This window comes from Mycteria americana, chromosome 6 (genome assembly GCF_035582795.1).
Source record: "Mycteria americana isolate JAX WOST 10 ecotype Jacksonville Zoo and Gardens chromosome 6, USCA_MyAme_1.0, whole genome shotgun sequence".
Lineage (NCBI taxonomy): Eukaryota > Metazoa > Chordata > Aves > Ciconiiformes > Ciconiidae > Mycteria > Mycteria americana.
In genome coordinates, this window is record NC_134370.1 from 53,511,299 (window position 1) to 53,529,266 (window position 17,968).

At 37.2% G+C, this 17,968-nt stretch overlaps 1 protein-coding gene across 5 annotated transcripts in view; it reads right to left on the reverse strand.

The window, feature by feature from the left end:
- Nucleotides 1-17,968, reverse strand: part of TJP1 (tight junction protein 1) — a 75,686-nt gene that overhangs the window by 13,505 nt on the left and 44,213 nt on the right. For 3 of the 5 annotated variants that reach the window (XM_075505842.1, XM_075505841.1, XM_075505838.1), the window contains exons 9-23: nt 13,701-13,837; nt 11,133-11,238; nt 10,166-10,316; nt 9,509-9,617; nt 8,628-8,847; nt 8,026-8,210; nt 7,795-7,890; nt 7,267-7,349; nt 6,036-6,246; nt 5,392-5,492; nt 3,904-4,257; nt 3,234-3,485; nt 1,533-2,432; nt 1,099-1,193; nt 358-582 (exon numbers count right to left, since the gene is read on the reverse strand). In XM_075505842.1, coding sequence (XP_075361957.1) covers nt 358-582; nt 1,099-1,193; nt 1,533-2,432; nt 3,234-3,485; nt 3,904-4,257; nt 5,392-5,492; nt 6,036-6,246; nt 7,267-7,349; nt 7,795-7,890; nt 8,026-8,210; nt 8,628-8,847; nt 9,509-9,617; nt 10,166-10,316; nt 11,133-11,238; nt 13,701-13,837 — 3,225 coding nt within the window. The remainder of the gene's footprint in view (nt 1-357; nt 583-1,098; nt 1,194-1,532; nt 2,433-3,233; nt 3,486-3,903; nt 4,258-5,391; nt 5,493-6,035; nt 6,247-7,266; nt 7,350-7,794; nt 7,891-8,025; nt 8,211-8,627; nt 8,848-9,508; nt 9,618-10,165; nt 10,317-11,132; nt 11,239-13,700; nt 13,838-17,968) is intronic. The other 2 variants (XM_075505844.1, XM_075505843.1) reach the window with 1 other exon arrangement.

The following is a 17,968-nucleotide window of genomic DNA, read 5'->3' on the forward strand; positions in this document are numbered from 1 at the left end:
CATGCAGAACTGGAATAAACCAAAACCTTTGCTTTGCAAGATGTTTAAGCACTCAGTATTAGACCAAGGAAATACTTTCTTATATTCTTTTAGTAAGTGGTAAACAAAAGTAGTAACATGTTGAAGGTCCTGAAATCTCCAAGAATTATTCATTTCATTTACCAAAATAAAAAGTTATGCAGTTATATGTTTTCAAACTAAAGCTACATCTAAACAAAGAAATTGACTTCATGAATACAAAAGAATTTCAATTAGACACATGAACCCCTGGAATTCATTCAACCCAGAGGCAGAATTTCTGTTTTAGTCCTGTATGCCTCCCTCCTTCAAATTAAAAAAGAAATCCCCCAAACATACTTAGAATAATTGGTGAAATTCAGCTGATTCTGCGAATGTATTGGTTTAGTGGGCTCAGAATGATGGCTGGCAGCAACCTGTGCAGATGGCTTATTTTCAAAACTCCTGCGATCAAAGTATGAGAGCTGCTTTCGATAATACTCTTCGTCTTCTTCAGGATCATAATGATTTGAACGCACAATATCTTCAGGTGGCTTCACTTGAGGTCTCTGTGGTTCCGGGGCCCTAGCCAAAAATGATAATATATAGTTGACGTGTACAGTTGAACAAGTGTTAAGTACCTGAATTAAAATTCTACTTTATAACCTAGCTAGTAATAAAGCAGCCAAAATGTAATTCTCATAATTGCACACCTTGCCTTTTTAACCTATATTGCATGGAAATTAGATAGCTACGACACAGCATTAAAGAAAGAAAATCCTTATTTCCCTTTTACCTTACCTTTTTCCTTTTGTTTTACTTTCTAATTATCTTAAACATAGAAAAAAGTAAGATGGAGATTTAGCTAAATTTTTTTCTCAAAAAAGCTGAAAAAAAACATATTGAGTCCTTCCCCCACTTCCCAGAAATCATGTCCATGAGAACTGACTTTATGCCCTGCCTTACTATTGACACAGAAATCATATTGACACACTCCAACTCTCTACTCTGCCATTTCCAATTTAAACAACTAAGACGTGTTTTCTGAATATTCTAATCCCATATTGAAAACTAAATTTAATTAATCAGTTGTGCATCTACCTGTAAGTTGTTTTGTCGTGTTCATATTGGCTTTGAGAAGTTGGTTTTGGACCACTCACAGTTGTGAGTGTAGGCTTAGGTGCTAGTTCTGGAGGCTGTAAAGAAAAGCACAGCATATTCTCTTAGATTCTAACATTTAGAAAGATACAGCACTTTGAGTAAGAAAACAGACTGCCCCCCGCTGCTTCCCCCAAAAGGAAAAACAGAATGAAATACTAGTGAAAGATGAATTGGAGGAGTTTTCAGCATGGCAAGATCCCCTTCAGTGTTTTCACAAAAGTTTTCAGCTTCTGCTTTTAAAACATACTGCAGTTAGGTTGGCTAAGAGGCTATTCCACAAGCAGTAAAGCTTTCTTTCCAAGACAGTATTTTACTTTGGGCAATGTAGTCTCATTAGCAAAAAGCAGGAATTAAAAAAAACTTAAATTACTTACCTTGATAGCTGATGTATCACTTGGGTCCTTCATTTTTTCCAAAGATGGTGATCTTCTTCTTTCAAATATCTTAACCCTACTTCGCACAGACTGTGGTTTCATAGCTGGATCTTCTTCTTCCTCTGCTAGAGATGGTGATGTAGGCAGTGGTTTACTGTTAGAAGGCAAAACTTCTGGTTTGGTTTGGGATGAAGGGGGAGGAGGAAGAGAAACACTTGAAGTGCTATGAGAAGGGTCATATTGTCCAGCTTTAGCATTGTAAGCCTGAGGAGGACCTTGTTCATAGCCCCTTACATGTGGATCAAAGTACTGCTTCGGTTCAGGAGATCGAGGTATGGCTGACTGGTATGGCTGAACTTCTTGTTTGTATCTACCATGCGTGTCATATCCAACAGTATGTTGATCTTCGTATCGCACTTGTGGTAAGCTGAAGTTTTTGGGTGCATGCTCATAGCGAGGTCTGCCATCGTAGCTCATTGGAGGGGGTTCCTCAAAACGAGGTTGTGCTGGATAATAGCTGCGTTCTGTGCTCTCTTCTATGCTTTGTCTGGAATCAAGATCCCTAGGAGACTGGTTTTCATAAGCTGTTCTTGTTTGGTTGTAGGGCTGTTTTTCATCATAATATGCCCAGTGCTCCTCATAAGGAGGCACACGGTCATCATAATGTAGGCGAGGGTCATAACCACGAGAAAATTGATCTACATAGTTTGTAGAATCATACCTATATGTTGACTGTTCATAGTCCCTACTTGGTTGTTTTTCTGCATACTGAGCCTGGGATTCATAGATTAGATTTGGGTCTCTTTCCTGTCTCTGTACTGGGTGATTAATTGCTGGCTGTTTTAAGACATAGCTTTGTCTGGACGCTTCTTCGTTAATATATGGATCCTTTCGGTATACCTGTTAAAGAGAGAGGCATACTTTTCAGTTAAAATGAAGAGTAACTGCAGCTGCATTTGACATGTAATATTTTAAACAAACCTAAGTTTCAAATATTGAGTTTAATTTTGTTTAAAAGCGGAATAATTTGATGCAGTTGTTTGCAATCACAAGAAGCTGAACTTGGCAATTCAAAAGATGCCTTGCAGTCCTATGTTTAAGCAAAAACATGTAAGTAGATTAAAAGGGAAAGACAAAGGTAATAGTCTCTCATCTCTGGGGTTTGGAGTTGGGGGGGGGGGGGGCAGCGTGCGCACACATGTGCATTTTTGCAGGGGGTGGGAAGGCTGGAAGTAAATAGATTTACACATTTAAACTTAGTTCTAGCGTTGCTGAGGAAGTATATAAAGTCACCCAACAAACTGGATTCATCTTAATGATCAAGGATTTGGCATGATTTAAAGTATACAAAGATCTAGTGTCACTTTAGGAAAATAACAGATTTTTCTCAAGGCCTCATTAATAAACAGCAGAACATTGACAAGCTAAGAAAAGTCACATGTAAAGTAAAATCAAAATACAGAATGCAGCCTTTTTATAAAAATGTCATCTTTTTGAGCAGTGAAAAGTATATAGTTTGAAGCCATGCACACAAAACATTAGATGATGCTTAGCAATTCAGATGCACTGTTTTTTGTAACCTGCATGATCTCTTATAGGAAAAAAAACTAGAAGGAATTCTCCAAATAAGGGCAAAACATAAAGATCATGTGCTAGCTTGATGTATAGCAGGAAATCAGCGCAACAAGGTGGCACAGGTACCTTTGCTGGATCTATATGCGGCGATAAGGATGATGGCTCTTGATCTCTTAGGACTATATGAGCTCCCTCAGTACTTGATGTTCTTAAGGGGCCCGCTTGTGGTTGGTAAGAGTTGTAAGGAGCAGCAGTAGGCTCCTCCAGTCTGACATTAGTTAGGTTTACATTAGCATTTACTGCAGAGGTTGATGAGGTTGCAGGGTTTGATTCAGGCGACGGGGAAAGGTAAGGGACTGCAGGTGAGGCTTCTGCTTTCTGTGAAGTGTTTAAAATATTTTAAATATACTGCTATTGAATCACTGTATGACTTTTTGATTTATATTAAAATAATTTAAATGATGCTTTGATCAATGCAGCTAGATGTAGAATGAAATGTACTGAAAGTATCATGCACTAGCACTTCCAGAAATTCATTATGTTGAAGATTAAAGCAGCAAAACATTTAATCAAAGTAGAATGGTACTTCCATCCCCCTCCTGTCAGAATGAATCACTAAAACAGGTAGGGCAAGCTGATTCTCCAATTCATTATAACATATTATTGTTGCTGTTGACAGATTCGTGTATGCACTCACAATACTGTTAAGCAGAGTATGAACACAGATGTCTTGCTAAAGAGATCTTGCAACCTGAAGTAAATGTATAGCGGTCAGTGTATAAAATTACTTTCTTACCGGCTGAGAAGTAGTTGTTTTAAATCCTGAAGAATCTATTCTGAGATTTGGCTGTGGCTGAGCTTGGGATGCATAAGTAGGGTAAGTTTGAGTTTCATGATGCATTCCAGAAGAATCCTCTCTAACAGGTTCAGAAGAACGTGTAATAGCAGATTCAGGAGGAGTCCCAACCTCATCATTCAGAGTTTCATCCAGTTCTTGATCAGTATAAGCACCCCCTTCTGTATCTGTGTCTTCATAATCAGATGTATGTCTACTGTCTGTGCTGTACATAGAATATTCACTACCAGGAGCTGAGAGGTACGAAAGGCGGTCATCGTGTAAATCAAGGTCATCACTTGTAGCACCATCTGCCTGTGTCAAACAAAATTAAAGTACATGTTTATTGAAATACCTTTTAAGGAATGCTTTTTCTTGCAGTGTAAAGCTAGGAAATTTTTTTGTGAATAATGAAGAACTGAACAAATGGAATGCATCTATCCTGTTCTCAACCACAACAGAAAGTCTGGTAGTTCCAAATCCAGCAGCACAGCAACAGTATGAGAACTCAACAATTTCAATATCACAGGGGAGGAGATACTAGGTTTCAATCTTTGAAGATGTTAAGCTTACACCTAAAAGCCTTTTCTGCAGTCTAGCTCTTTGGATCGGTGTAAGGGAGGGGATAGTCCATAGCGTCCATGGAAATCAAAGTGTTTGGAAAGATACAAAGCTGCACTTCGAAGTGATATTACGATATTGGAATCATTAACTTGAAGGTAGATATAAGGAGGTGAAAGGAGCTCAATCTGAACAGAAATAGACAATCCAAATGTTAAGAAACACGCAGCAATAGCTGATTCATCATTTGCTTACTTGTAGTTGGCACTTCGCTTGATATTAGTTCTTCAAGAGGATGGATCTAATGTGCATAGTGTAACACGCAGCTTGAGAAGGCAAGTGGAGTTTTAGTGGGGAACACAGAACACTAACTTGTGATTTTGTATCTGTGTTCTCACAACTGAGAGAACACAGTTCTCAAAGGTCAGAAAGAACATGAATATGACACTTTTATATTAATGAAAAAACAATTCATCATCAGGCAATCCCAGTCCCTAGTACCAATGCAGCAGAACATGCAGAAGTTCTTTCACGACAAAGCATCCAATCTCCACAAAGTCTTCAAAACAATAATATATCCTCCAGTTAACGGTGGCAGCGGGTAAATGCTCTCGCTTATTACACTGCTACATGCACAAGGACAACTGTACAGTCCTCATTAACAGAATAACTGCACTAATATAGTGACAAATCAGTTTTGAGCAGTTCACACAGCCATGAAGCATTACTGCTTTAGATCTTCAAATGATGGTTAAAATAAGGAAAAAAGGAAAACAAACTTCATTCCACAAGTATCTGCCCATATTTGTAATACCAGAAAGAATGAAAGAACAAAAAAACCTCTCATAAATAGTTTTGTCCTTTCTCCCCAAACATATTATTTCTTACCTTTCCTTCTGAAACCCACACTAGTTGGTTCTGTTGTTGCTGAATTGCTTCCTTTAGAGCTCCATACCATCCTTCATTCATTGAATTCAAGTTAATGGTAGCTAGAAGTAGAGTAGGTTAGTTTGACTTATGATTTCTGCAGAACTATGAGAAGGATCTGTACCACCAGTAATAAAAGCAATATAAACTGGTGGGTTAAAACTATGAGATGTAAATGGTAATGTAAATATTAGTATTCAAAGCAAACTTAAGGCCTGATGTGTTTTGGGACGTTTTATCCCATAGGAAGTACCGAGTTAACAGTACCTTAGAATAAAGTGAAGCTTCAGTTTAGCCAGACTAAAAAAAACAGAATTACATCACCTTCCTATTTATTCAAGTGTTTTATTTTGGCTAATGATCATGCAAAGCCACCAGACCTACTAGAAATGTAATTTTGATGTTTCCGATCACTTTACATTTGTGCAGTCATATGCAAACAATGCACGCATCAATGTGCGATCAGTTATCGAACAGGGGAGCCTGAACAAGTCAACAACTGCTTGACTTGGTCCATTTGCAGGAAAGTCTGGAGGAAGAAGTTGCTCTCATCTCACCTTCCCCTCCCCCTCAGAAATACTAATACAGTATATCTAATTACTTACTTGTAAAGAGATGGTGATTATTCTTGCGTAGCTTGTGAGCTCTTTCATACAGCTTTCTGGCACTTTTTCGTGATTCTGGGCACAACCTCATTCTCATAGTCTTTACACCCTGCTTAGAATCAGGATTTAGGAACACTACAATAGGATACCACTGGGCATAATTCAGACGGTCCACTGCATTAGGAGTGACATCTAATAAAGCATGTTTGTCCTGTTGTGATAAAAAGGACAGAGGCAAGAAAGTGAATCACTTATATACTGATTTTTTTTTTAAAACATGCTCCACAAATTTATTTTGTACTACCTTTACAGAGTTCATTGTTTCAAAGTATTGATTTAAATTCTTTTCCTATTTGAACAGAGTAATAGAAACCAAACCAATTCCAATACCAGGCTACATAGGCATATACTTGAACTGTAGGACTGACTGCGTAACTATGAGCTTTTTAATATTTAACTCCCTGTTTAAAAAAAAAAAATCCCCTCAAAGCAAGCAGGCACTAAACTAAAGTTTCCTATTAGTATTCTGCTAATGGGAAAAAAGGAAAGATCGAAACACAAAAACTTAGTCTTTGTGTTTCACACCTTTATCTTCCTTTCAAAAAAAAAAAATCACCGAATTAAAGAACTTTACCTACTTTCATCTAGCACAAGATTTATCTCAAGCGCACAGCATGCAGTATCCCCACCTTTGCTGCTAGAAGAGCCTTCCCCCTCCCCCCCCCGGGCATCTGAAAGGCTTGCAGTTTGTTTTTAAATAAGGAAATAAAAAGGTAAGGAATAGAGCCTCATATCATGAACTGATGTCAGGTGAGACTGAAGGACCCTTTCCCCTAGTCCTTGCACAAAACAAGGATGTCAAGTTATTAATTTGTAAATTTGGGTGGGGGAAGACTAACGACTCCATAAATAAAGTAACATTTTCTAGCTGGAATGTCACAGCATGGCATTAAGTGAAAGAGGAAACAGCTTAAAACAGCCTTAATGGAGAGAGGACAACACTCCCTGGAACAAAGCCTAGAATTACTTCTAGGCTGCAGTTATTAATATGGAGAAGGAAAGGGGTGGTGGTTGTTTTTTTTAAATTAACCAATAGAAAGATGAGAAAGTTTGTTTTAAAACAAACACACTCATTCGTTTTTCTTCTACACTTAAAACATCCAACACTTTACTTGACGATACCAGTTTTACTCTTCTTGTGTTAAAAGTAGAGTGACAATAAAAGACTTACTCTATCAATTATCTGTTTTATAGTGTGAAGACGAATAATGCCAGAACTACGTTGGTCAGTACCAGCATCTCTTGGTTCACTTTCTGGTAAAGAGGACACAGTAAAAACCTGTTGTAAGTTTACAACATATTCTACATTCTCTCATTAAGATAAAACAAACCATTTCATAGCTCAAATTGTCAATTCAGATTGAAGACACTCCTCCTGCTTCACAATAATACACAAAAATCTACCCACCAATTTGGCCATAAAAATCACTACATCTTTACAAAAGCACTTAGAAATAGGATAATAAGGTACTGAATTAAAATGAATTTTGAGAAGGCTATAAACAGAACTAGTATTACTTTTACCTTCAGAAAATTATCAGCAACCAAACAGTGAAAGAGCTTACATTTAGTCTGTTCCTTGACATTGTCAACATCTTTTTAAACATGTAATAGCTAAAATAATAATGTAGAAACAAACAATCTAGCAAAAGAAAGTTGACTACTTCATAACGGCAGAAAAACCTGATCTCACGCTTACTTGCAATTTGAAAGATATCTGGTTCTTCTCTAGCAAGTTTCTCCCGCGCAACATCAGCTATTGGACCAAAAATGGTTACAGGTCTGAGAAACCCAGCTAGAATTGAAGGGACAAAAAAGACAAAATATATTGATTGCTTAAAACAAATGCAAGATACTCTTAAATACATAGGCTACTACAAAGCAAACTGCACCGACCTGTTAACATGCAACAGTAGGAATAAAGCCATACCTTCCCGAAGAACAACTCTTTCATAGGCAGGAAACTTTGTCTGAACAGGTTGGGCAGAAAGATCTTCTCTGCTTTTTCGGAGATTTCTTTTTGAGCTACGCAAACCTCGGAATCTCCAAAAATCTGCTCGATCTCCTCCTGCTGTCTTTGGAAGCGTGTACTGTACACTGGCTAGTTGCTCAGCTCTAAGATGACAACAAATTCCAACCAGTTATCAAGGAAGTGAGCTTCTGAAGTAATGTTTAACTAGCAAGCTTATACTTCCAAAAAACCACTATCACCACTATCACAAGCTTTCGTTGTTGTTTCTGTATTAGAAAGTATAAGATTGAACTACTGAAGCTGATACCACATTTCTAAAGCTTTATATAGCCTTGTCTCTTGTATTGAAAAGAAAGTTTTTAGATTTTTTGTGGACTGTACAACAGTCAAAAGCAAATCCATAAATCAGATATTTAACTTCAATTTGTTTCAATGCTTTGTCACTTTTTCTGACTGAACTATTTCTATAAACTAGCATCCTGCAAACAACTCCAATCATACAGATGCAGAATTTAAAATTGTAGTTTTAAAACAGCAGTTTAAGTATTTTAAGATCGTACCTGTTTTTGTTAGGTATGATACCTCTTTCAACTTCCTTATGATTCTTGCCAATTCGTATTGCTAGCCACGAACCCAGTTTACCATTGTACAGAGTGTCCACCACCCGGAACACTTCACCTTTGTTGAAACTTAGTCCATAAGGAGATTCCTTTTCATATTCAAAATGAGTTCTGATATAGAAAGAATCCCCTACATCAGACTCAACAATGCGACGATAAACTGAAAAAAAAAGAAAAAGAAAATGCCAAAATATAAAGTGTTATGTAAGTTCAAGTGATGTCCTAATGCTCACAAGAATTACTCAAAGCAGTGCTTCACCTTAATTCTCATTTTAAATACACAATATTACTTCAAGAAGCCTTAATGTCTCAGAGCTTCTCTATTTTAGGCAGCATAACTATTAATAGCAAACTACCAACATAAATTCAACTTTCACAGTCAAAAATTTGGTGCTAGTGCAAGCTTAATTCAGTTTCCCTGGAAGGAATGAATCTTACTGGTAAAGAAGTTTGTGTCCACGCACATCAGTGTAATCACTCATTTTCAACGGCAAAACTACAACAGACTCTCCTGCTCTCCCTAAGGTTTAATGCCAATACTTTTGTCAGATGCTAGGGGTTATTTTTGGTGGGGTTTTTGTTTGGGGGTTTTTTTGGGTTATTTTGTTTTGCAGGTTTTGTTTGTTTGTTAGGGGGGGCATGTGTACTGTTACAATATCAACGTCTAGTCCATTTGTAGTAGTAACCTATCCCAAAGCCAAAAGAACTTAGTCTTCATAAGGTGCCAATTTCCTGCAAGCCAGAAGTTAGTCATCACTCATTATGCTTCTTACATTGTTCCAAGCAGTCTACTACATTGCTCCTGATATACAAATATTTACCGTCTTTTTTCTTCTGTGCCAAAATAGTTACTTCTTCGCCTTTAGGAAGATCAAGCAGAAAAAGGACAGCTTCTTCTCTGATGATATTTGTGAAGTCTACGTTATTTACCTGGTATCAATGAAGTAATCAGTTTAATTTAGCATACGACATTATAACAGAGATTTAACTATACAATGGGAAACCTAAATCAACTTATTGCTGAGATTTTTTTTTAATTCAGTTTCATACATACACACCAAGTGCATGTATCCCAAGATGTCTCTTGTACCTCTAAATAGTCCCACTTTATTTCTCAATAAAAGCATAGCTTCCAGAATAATAGGTAGCTGTTCATTTTATATTCTTTAGATCCATATTATGGAGCATCTATGAACATCAGTAACATACAGAGCCCTCTGACAATTTAGTGACCCAACAGTTAAAAATAAAACCAAACAACTTTATCAACTGGATTAGTTTAAGAAATTGGATGTAAAACTTACTAACCTTCCTAGCAACAGTACAGTAACAGGAGATTTTGCTGCTATTAAGTCATCTAATAAGTGCATACAGGAAAAAAAACTGTATGAACTACAAGGGCAATATATTCAATACTACAGAAAGAAAACCTACTTTGGTACAACAAAACATTTGTACTGTTATTGCTTTTGACATACCCTGAGAATCTGGTCCCCTTCCTCTAATCCTTCTTTCGCTGCAGGGCTGTCTTCCAGAACACCAGCTACAAATATGCCAACATCATTGCCACCTGCTAGTCGCAAGCCCACACTATCTCCTTTTCTGAATTTTACCAGTTTCATGCTTGGCCTAGAGATTTAGAAAATATTCCACTTAGAGGTGTAATAGTATAAAATATCCTGGTGAATTTGAAACTGAACACATGCAAAGAACTAATCTGCCTCTCATTTCAATTAGAGGATATTATGCTATGCATACCATTAACTGCTTATCGACTGCAGCATTATAACACACTCATTAGCAGCACTTCAAAAAACCCACCTGTATTTACTTGTTTAGTGGGGTTTGTTTGTCTTACACTTTGACACTCTCCTCCAAAAACGTTCCTCCTTTTAAAGAGCTGTGCTGGCATATAGATCTATTTTGGCTCTAAAGAGATTAAGATGAATTTGAGACGAAACCAAACTAGAATCTATTCTCATGTACACTAATGCCCATAAAGGAGATCCCAGCTGAAGTAGACTCATTTCCACATCATGACTTTGCACATTTCTGCAGTGGCCTTTATTCATTGCTCTCCAATTACTATGAAAGGAAAAGAATATGCTACAGTACCTCTCCTCTCTCTGGAGATGGGGCAGGAGGGGTGGGGGTGCCCAGGGAGTGCCTGATAAACACCACAAATTCTTTTCACCAGTTGATCACTGTAACTGCTCATTTCCATAGAAAATTAATAGAGTTAAGAAAGGTGTATCACACAATGTGAGTGCCAACAAGGCTCAGCAATAAACCTAAACTCTTCATCCTAATATTTCTGAACAGAAGTGTCAGGACAGCATATTGGACTTTACATCAGACCATTTATACATGTTATTCATCACCTTGGGCAAAAGCTGGGTTTGCTCAAGGACCAAGGCAGATTCAAATAGAGTTTAGTTACATTACCGAAGCATTCCATCTTCGTGGGTTGAATTGGGTAAAGGACCATCAGATGGACTGACTGGTAAATCCACATCTGGCTGACCTCCTTGTGCATACACTGGCTTTGGTTCTATTAAAATATCAAAAGATTTCAAATGTTCATTTGGTCATTTGAAAATGAGAAAGTAAAGCTTAACTTAATTAAGAGCTTAATGACTCCTGCAGTAGCCTTGCTCTACTCCACTTAAACCCACTTAAAAGTGAAATATTAGAAACTTACAACACCAGAAGACACTCTCCCCATGCCATTCAAAGCAGTGTGATTACTGGCTGCCTTACTACTTCAATAAAAATCCCAGAACTTCCTTTGTACTTCATTAAGTACTCCGAACACTGTAAAACTACAAGAACTAGAAGGCTTCATGCTCACAAGACCACTTTCAACCCTGCTGTTTCTCACCTTGATTTATCTGATGTAACTTGCTCATTTTCCATTAGCTCTCTTCCTTCAAGAATTCAATTTTTGAAACTAAAATACCACACACTCGACGTACTGCTGCATGCCTTGAGGTCAGCAGATTTCAACATTCACTTTGGTCCAGCTGGTGGTTCTTAAATACAAGCACTTACTATGGCTCTGCTGCACAGATTCTCTGGAGTCACTGGGAGGAAACTGCCACTGCAGTCTTCCCTCAATAATGAATGCTAATAGAGGCTCTTCTCTGCTGCATGGTTGGTCGTGTTAGAAGAATTTGTATTTAAGGCTTATCTCTGCACACTTGAAAAAAGCTGATTTCAATCTAGGCTGGCTTTGAACTAGTCTAATATCCCTGACCTTCCCAACAACTGTGCTGTCTTCCTTTCAAAACACTGAACAGACTAGTTTGAAATTGGGAATTTCAGACAATTTGGTAATAATGCCTCTTCTAATTTGACTTTTGTCCTTACCATATAGTAACACAGCATCTTCCTTTAAGTCTTTAGTGACCCTTTCCTAGCCTAAGCCTGATGACCCCTCTGAACAAATGCTCACCCTCTTCCACCCTCCTTTGACACAAACGTAACAGTCATCTTGCCCTTAGTCTAAGCGGTACACTGTCACAGAATCCATCAATTACTTTTCTAACCACATTTTCCTTACAGCCTTTGAAAGATCCTTATTTCTCTAGAGCTTTCTGTGAGGCTGTTAAAGGATTATGCCCTTTATTGCACCTTTTTATCTCAGACTATATATTGTGGCAAGTTAATTTTATCTGCAGACACCAATTTAAATATTATCTTTATGCACTGGCCTACATCTCCTCCCATCCAAACTAAGTATTTCCATGTGCTTCTTCCCATTCACCTAAGAACAGAACATTTCTTCTTCTCCACTAACCAAAATCCCCACAGTACTTATTACTTGCTTACCAGTCTCTCAAACTGATTATTAGTACATTACTTCGGATTAAGAACCATCTCAAGGGTCTCCTATCCTGGCTGGCTTTGTATTATGCCAATTATTAATCTTCAGTATCTTACAGAAATACAGAATTCACCTTTCTAATCTCGCTATGACATCCTTTTTCTATCTTGGCAAATATAAACTTACTTCATTTGCATCTTTTCATAACACCACTGCAAAAGGTCACCTCCTATGACAATCTTTTTAGTAACGGCTGCTGCATCAGAAAACCCACTGTTCTCATTTTCAAGATCTTTCAGCGTCTATCAACATCACAACTCCTCCAATTCTTCACTAAGCTACTAAATACTACATGCAGAAGCGCCACTGCTCATCCCTTAAGTCTTAAAATACCTTCAGTCCTGAATGTGCTTTTTCTCATTCTACCCAGCCTTTCAAGAACAACTCCCTCTAAACCATCTGCACAGCTCCTCTTTCTCCACTTACAATTTTGCTAAAGTGTCTCATTCCATAAACAAGAATCTTGTAAGTCAGCCTGCCCAGAACAGTGTCCTGTCACCATATCATCTTACATTTTTTCTTTTTTACACCAAGTGGCTTTTATCTGCTGCCATTTAGCTTATCCTCCCCTTTTGGAAAAAAAAAAAAAAAAAGACAGATTTCATTCTGGTTTTATTAGTTGTACTGCACTTGTTGTGCCTTCTTGGTCCGTGACTGCAGTTAGTAAGTGCTACAGTAACAAAGCATTTCAGAGTGTTTTGCGTTGTGTCTTGGGAACAGTACGTCTAAACAGGTCTAACTACATCCTTGTTTATAGTCTGCTACAGTAACCTGTAAGAACCAGTCTACTGCTTGACTCTCAGAAAAGAAATGACAGATTTTTAACCTTGCTTGAGAAATCAGGACAAAAATCTTTATGACCATCACTTATAAATACAGCTCTGAACACTGAAGTTTGACCCATATATAATGGGCAGATCCCACAGCTTAGGTTTTCAGGACCGAAATTCTAAGATATAAATGGAGTTATGGTTACAAAGACTGTTCGTATTCAGAAATAAAAATAATTAGGACTTGGTCTGTTTTAAGACTTTAGAAATCATTCCACAAATATGCAATGGCATAAAGTCTTTACTGGTCATCCATTCTCAACAACATTTGTAATTAATATATTTTAATGTTTTTACCTGGGAGTGGTGGAGTTTGTTTTTCAGTTCTTTCGCCTGCCACCTCTTCAATAGTTTTAGAAATATCATCTGCATTCTTTACAGGTGTAGAGACAGCTCCTGGTTTAGTTATTTTCTCATCTTCTCTGCTTCGAAGACTATATTAGAAAAAAAGATTCCACTCCGCATACAGAATTGTTTCTATGACCTTCGTCTACTAAGACTAAAGAATAAATCCTTTCATTCACAAAGTTCAGGTTTGGTGGGTAAGGAATTACAAATTACTATTTAACAAGGTTTTGTTCTTAGACTATCACATTACTAATAAATTTTACAATTTCTAAATCCAAGCATTTTGTCCCTAACTTCATGTCAATAAAGGACTTCTCTAGATATGGCTATTTAGAAAGAGAAGAACATAGTGAAATAGACTGCTCTCTGCTTCAAGCACAGAAGTCATACACGTGCTGTATATTGAAAGCTGTATATAAGAAATTGCTGTATATATAGTGCTGTATATAAGAAATTGAGAAGCAAAGGGAAGAAGCAGAGAAGAGCAGTTACAACGATCTTTCTCTCACCCCTCCCTGTAGGAATCATAGATTCTTAGACTTAATTCTTTGGCTTTGCTGTGATCAAGCCAATTTATCTGCTCCTTTGTGCAGCAGCTGCCCTGGAACACAAGTGCTGCTGCTGTGGCTCTTGGTAGGGCTTTGCAGAGATAGAAGGTAGAACACAAACATGCCCCTGATTTCTCAGTCTTCAGAGAGGATGAGGCCTTCAATCCACAGCTATTACAAGACAGGAATGCTTCTCATACACTCCGTCATCCATGTATTTTAGTAAAAAGACAACTCGCTGCTTCTTACGCATTTCCTATACATGCTTACAGTGTAAAACAAAGGCATATATGACAAGTTAAAAAAAGAAAAAACCTCTTTTGTTCTTTAAACGAGAGCAATTGACGCTCAAAATAACAATTTCTATTCCTTTAGCTCAAAAGATCAGCTATTTTTATATTGTTATAAAAATTATATGGTACGGCTACCAGCTGTACCATAGCAGAACTGAACAGAACATAGGCTGTATGTTGAAATGTTAACTGTTACACTGCTATCTGTTGAATAGTAAATAATTTAATAGGGTTGGAGCAGATGAACATTAATAATCAGGTGGAAAAACAAAGTAGAACAATATACCAAAGAGACAGTCTTAATTCCAGAGCATGTACGTTCTTAAAAAAAAAAAACCACCCCAAACCAAACAAGCCAAAAAAAAAAAGTCTTGAGATGCTCTAAGTATCTATTCAATTCCTGAGAGCTGGCAAATAAGCAAGGATATAAAAAGTATTTAAGAGAAGACAGGCAAACAAATTGCAGCTTTTTCTAATATCAGACTTAATTGCCAAGGAGGGGGAAAAAGGTACTTCCTCAAAGGTAACAATGGCTTGGTCAATAGATGCAAGTCCATCTCCTCTCATAAAGGAGAGGTCTGTATTGAGGGGAAAAAAAGAAAAGTTTTTCACTACCAACAGCTAGATGGTGCTGCTAAGCAACGAGTATCACTTTCCATAAAGTACAGATGTATCCAAAAAAGCCATTACACAGAGTAAAGGCTGTTTATTTTAATCAGAACTGATACTTCAAGAGTTGGAAGTATGACTTAGGACAACAGATCGCAGCAAATCTACTCATCTTGGATGAGTAAGAAAGAATAAAATAAATAGTAAACATCTAAATACAAGCAGAACGTGCTTTCCTGAAGTAACGTGAAGTTTGAGACATCAGAAACAAAGCTTAGTTATTCAGCCAAGACATATTAAGACTTTTCAGTACTTTCTTCTGCCAGTTTTAAAACTGTGTGCCTGAAGGCACTTAAAAAAAAAAAAAAAAAAAAAAACAAACCAACAAAACACCCACACCCAAAAAACCCCCCCACCAGAATACACAAGAATACTGCAATCATCACAATCTGGGAAGACACAGGCACCCTTGCATTGTAAACAACCATCTCGTTATAAGTAATTGGTAAAAACAAGTGCAGCAGCCTAATTTTTAAAATCCTTATTTGTGCCTTTTTTATTCAGATAAACCCCTTTTTGGGGGCTTCAATTAAAATGATGCTAAAACCATTATGTCTAGCAAAATGAGAAGTAAGCATTTATCCTTCTACTTTGTTCCCAAACTTCACCAATAAAAATTTTCTTATTCCTCTTTCAGCTCTCCAGCATATTTTCATTTGTACATAAAATTAAGTGCATAAGCTAAAAGCTTATGTATTTTACTTCCAGCACTATACTAAAATACGACTGTCATTCCCTTGAAAATTGTTTCTGGCTTGTTAAAAACAGACACATACACTTAGCTGTTTAAATGCATACTAAGTGTCTTATAAACAAAAAAAGTCCTGAAGCAGTGTAAGCTGCAACTAAATTCTCTTCCTCATGCAAAGATTTTTGGGCAATGAGCACTAGTTAATGAGATATTACAGTAAATTTCCCCATGAGCCCTCTCTACCTGTTTCCAAGCATCCCCTAATGCTTAACAGAAGCATTATTGCAAAATAGTAGTATCTCTGTTTTGCTTTAAAAATAAGGCCAAAAATACTGCAGTTACTACACGAGGACAAAGTTCATTTTACATTTCTTCTCCACATAGTCCAAAACCACTGTAATTTTATGCTGCTTTTATACCTCAATATCCCAACAGACCATAAATACAGAAGAAAACAGCTCTCAAGAACAGTAACTAAAATACAGACACTGACAGCATAGCACAAAATAGAGTCAGGAAAATATCTGAAGCAATATGCTTCTAGACTGGACTACTGTTATGCATGCAGGCAAATACACCCTGCCAACTAAAATGCCTGCAAAAGGTCAGTTCTATTCTACATAAGATGAAGTTTAAATGGGAAAAAGCTGACAGAAACACAATTGTGACAGAACAAAAAGGAAAAAAATCAGAATAACAGGAAAGTAGAATTTTTCTTGATTTTGCTTAAATTGTCCAGTAAGCACTGAATATTTCACATTGCAAGATGATACAGGAAACAACTTGATGCTGTCACTGGTTCTAGGTGATGGAAACTTGTTAAAAAACTGACAGCTGCGCTTCCCAAGAGACAAAAGTGTTGTTCACTGTGTGCACTGTGACACTATTGTTTAACATCTGTGCTCTGTCAGGGCTCTCTTTACCTCACTTCCTCCCCACCCACCCCCCCCCCTTTTTTTTTTTTTTTAAAGTATGCCTAACAAAAGCATTTTTAAATAACCTTCAGTCACAAAATGCAGTCAGCTACACACTAGTGCCATCAACTGTGGCTATGACTTCAGAACAACAAAAAAAAAGATTGTCTGAAACATAGAATGTTTGTTTACACAGAAAAATTTTGAAAAATACAAACATGTAGGTTCTTTCCAAATGTGTTTTTAGCACATCTCAAACTGTTTAGCATGAGAAGACAGTAAGAGCCAAGAGGCATCTTCCTAAGTACATTCAAAATAGGGTTGATTTTTATCCTATATTCCAGTTGTTCAACTTGTTTTGAAAATGGATGGAACAACAAATCTCTCGTGCTATATATAAATTGACAACTGTATTACAGAAGTCAGCCTCATCCTTCCAGAAATAATGATGACCTCTACAGGGATTTCTTCAAGCTACCACATCTTTATTGCTGAGGCTGAAGTGTTAAACATATCAAAAACACATTTTTGCTATTCCAGTACCCAGGTGAGGAATGCAGCGCAGGAGAGAGAGTTCCTAAGTGGGAATTCTTTCAATTAGTATAAAGGGCAGTCCAGAGATATAATTTGGCAGGCTTGCTCGCACCTGGCTGTAAACACCACCTTTCAAAATGGGTCACACCAAAAGCTTATCTAGCTCAACAACTTGTTACTGCCAGCAGTGAGACCAGATAGGTAAGAAAGAGTATATATGACACTTCCCCCCAAGTACTCTCCAACTTAGGGTGCAGAGACCATTTTTGCTCATTATAGCTTTTGAGCACAGCTCTTAACAGATTATACGAAGTTGCCATATGTTGTCTGACATTCTACATATAAGACGCATTTTTCCTCTGCCTAAACAGTTGTTGTTCTGCATTATCTTTAAAATCATATGTATCTTTTAAAACTATACTTAACCTTTAAAGCATGATCTGCTCAGAGAGCTCCTCCTCAAAGCCAGGACATATTTATATCTTATATTTCACTTGGTACCTAATTCAGTATCGCCTGTCTATAAATTTTCCAAGTCTTCAGGGCTATGAGTATTTAACTGTATCTG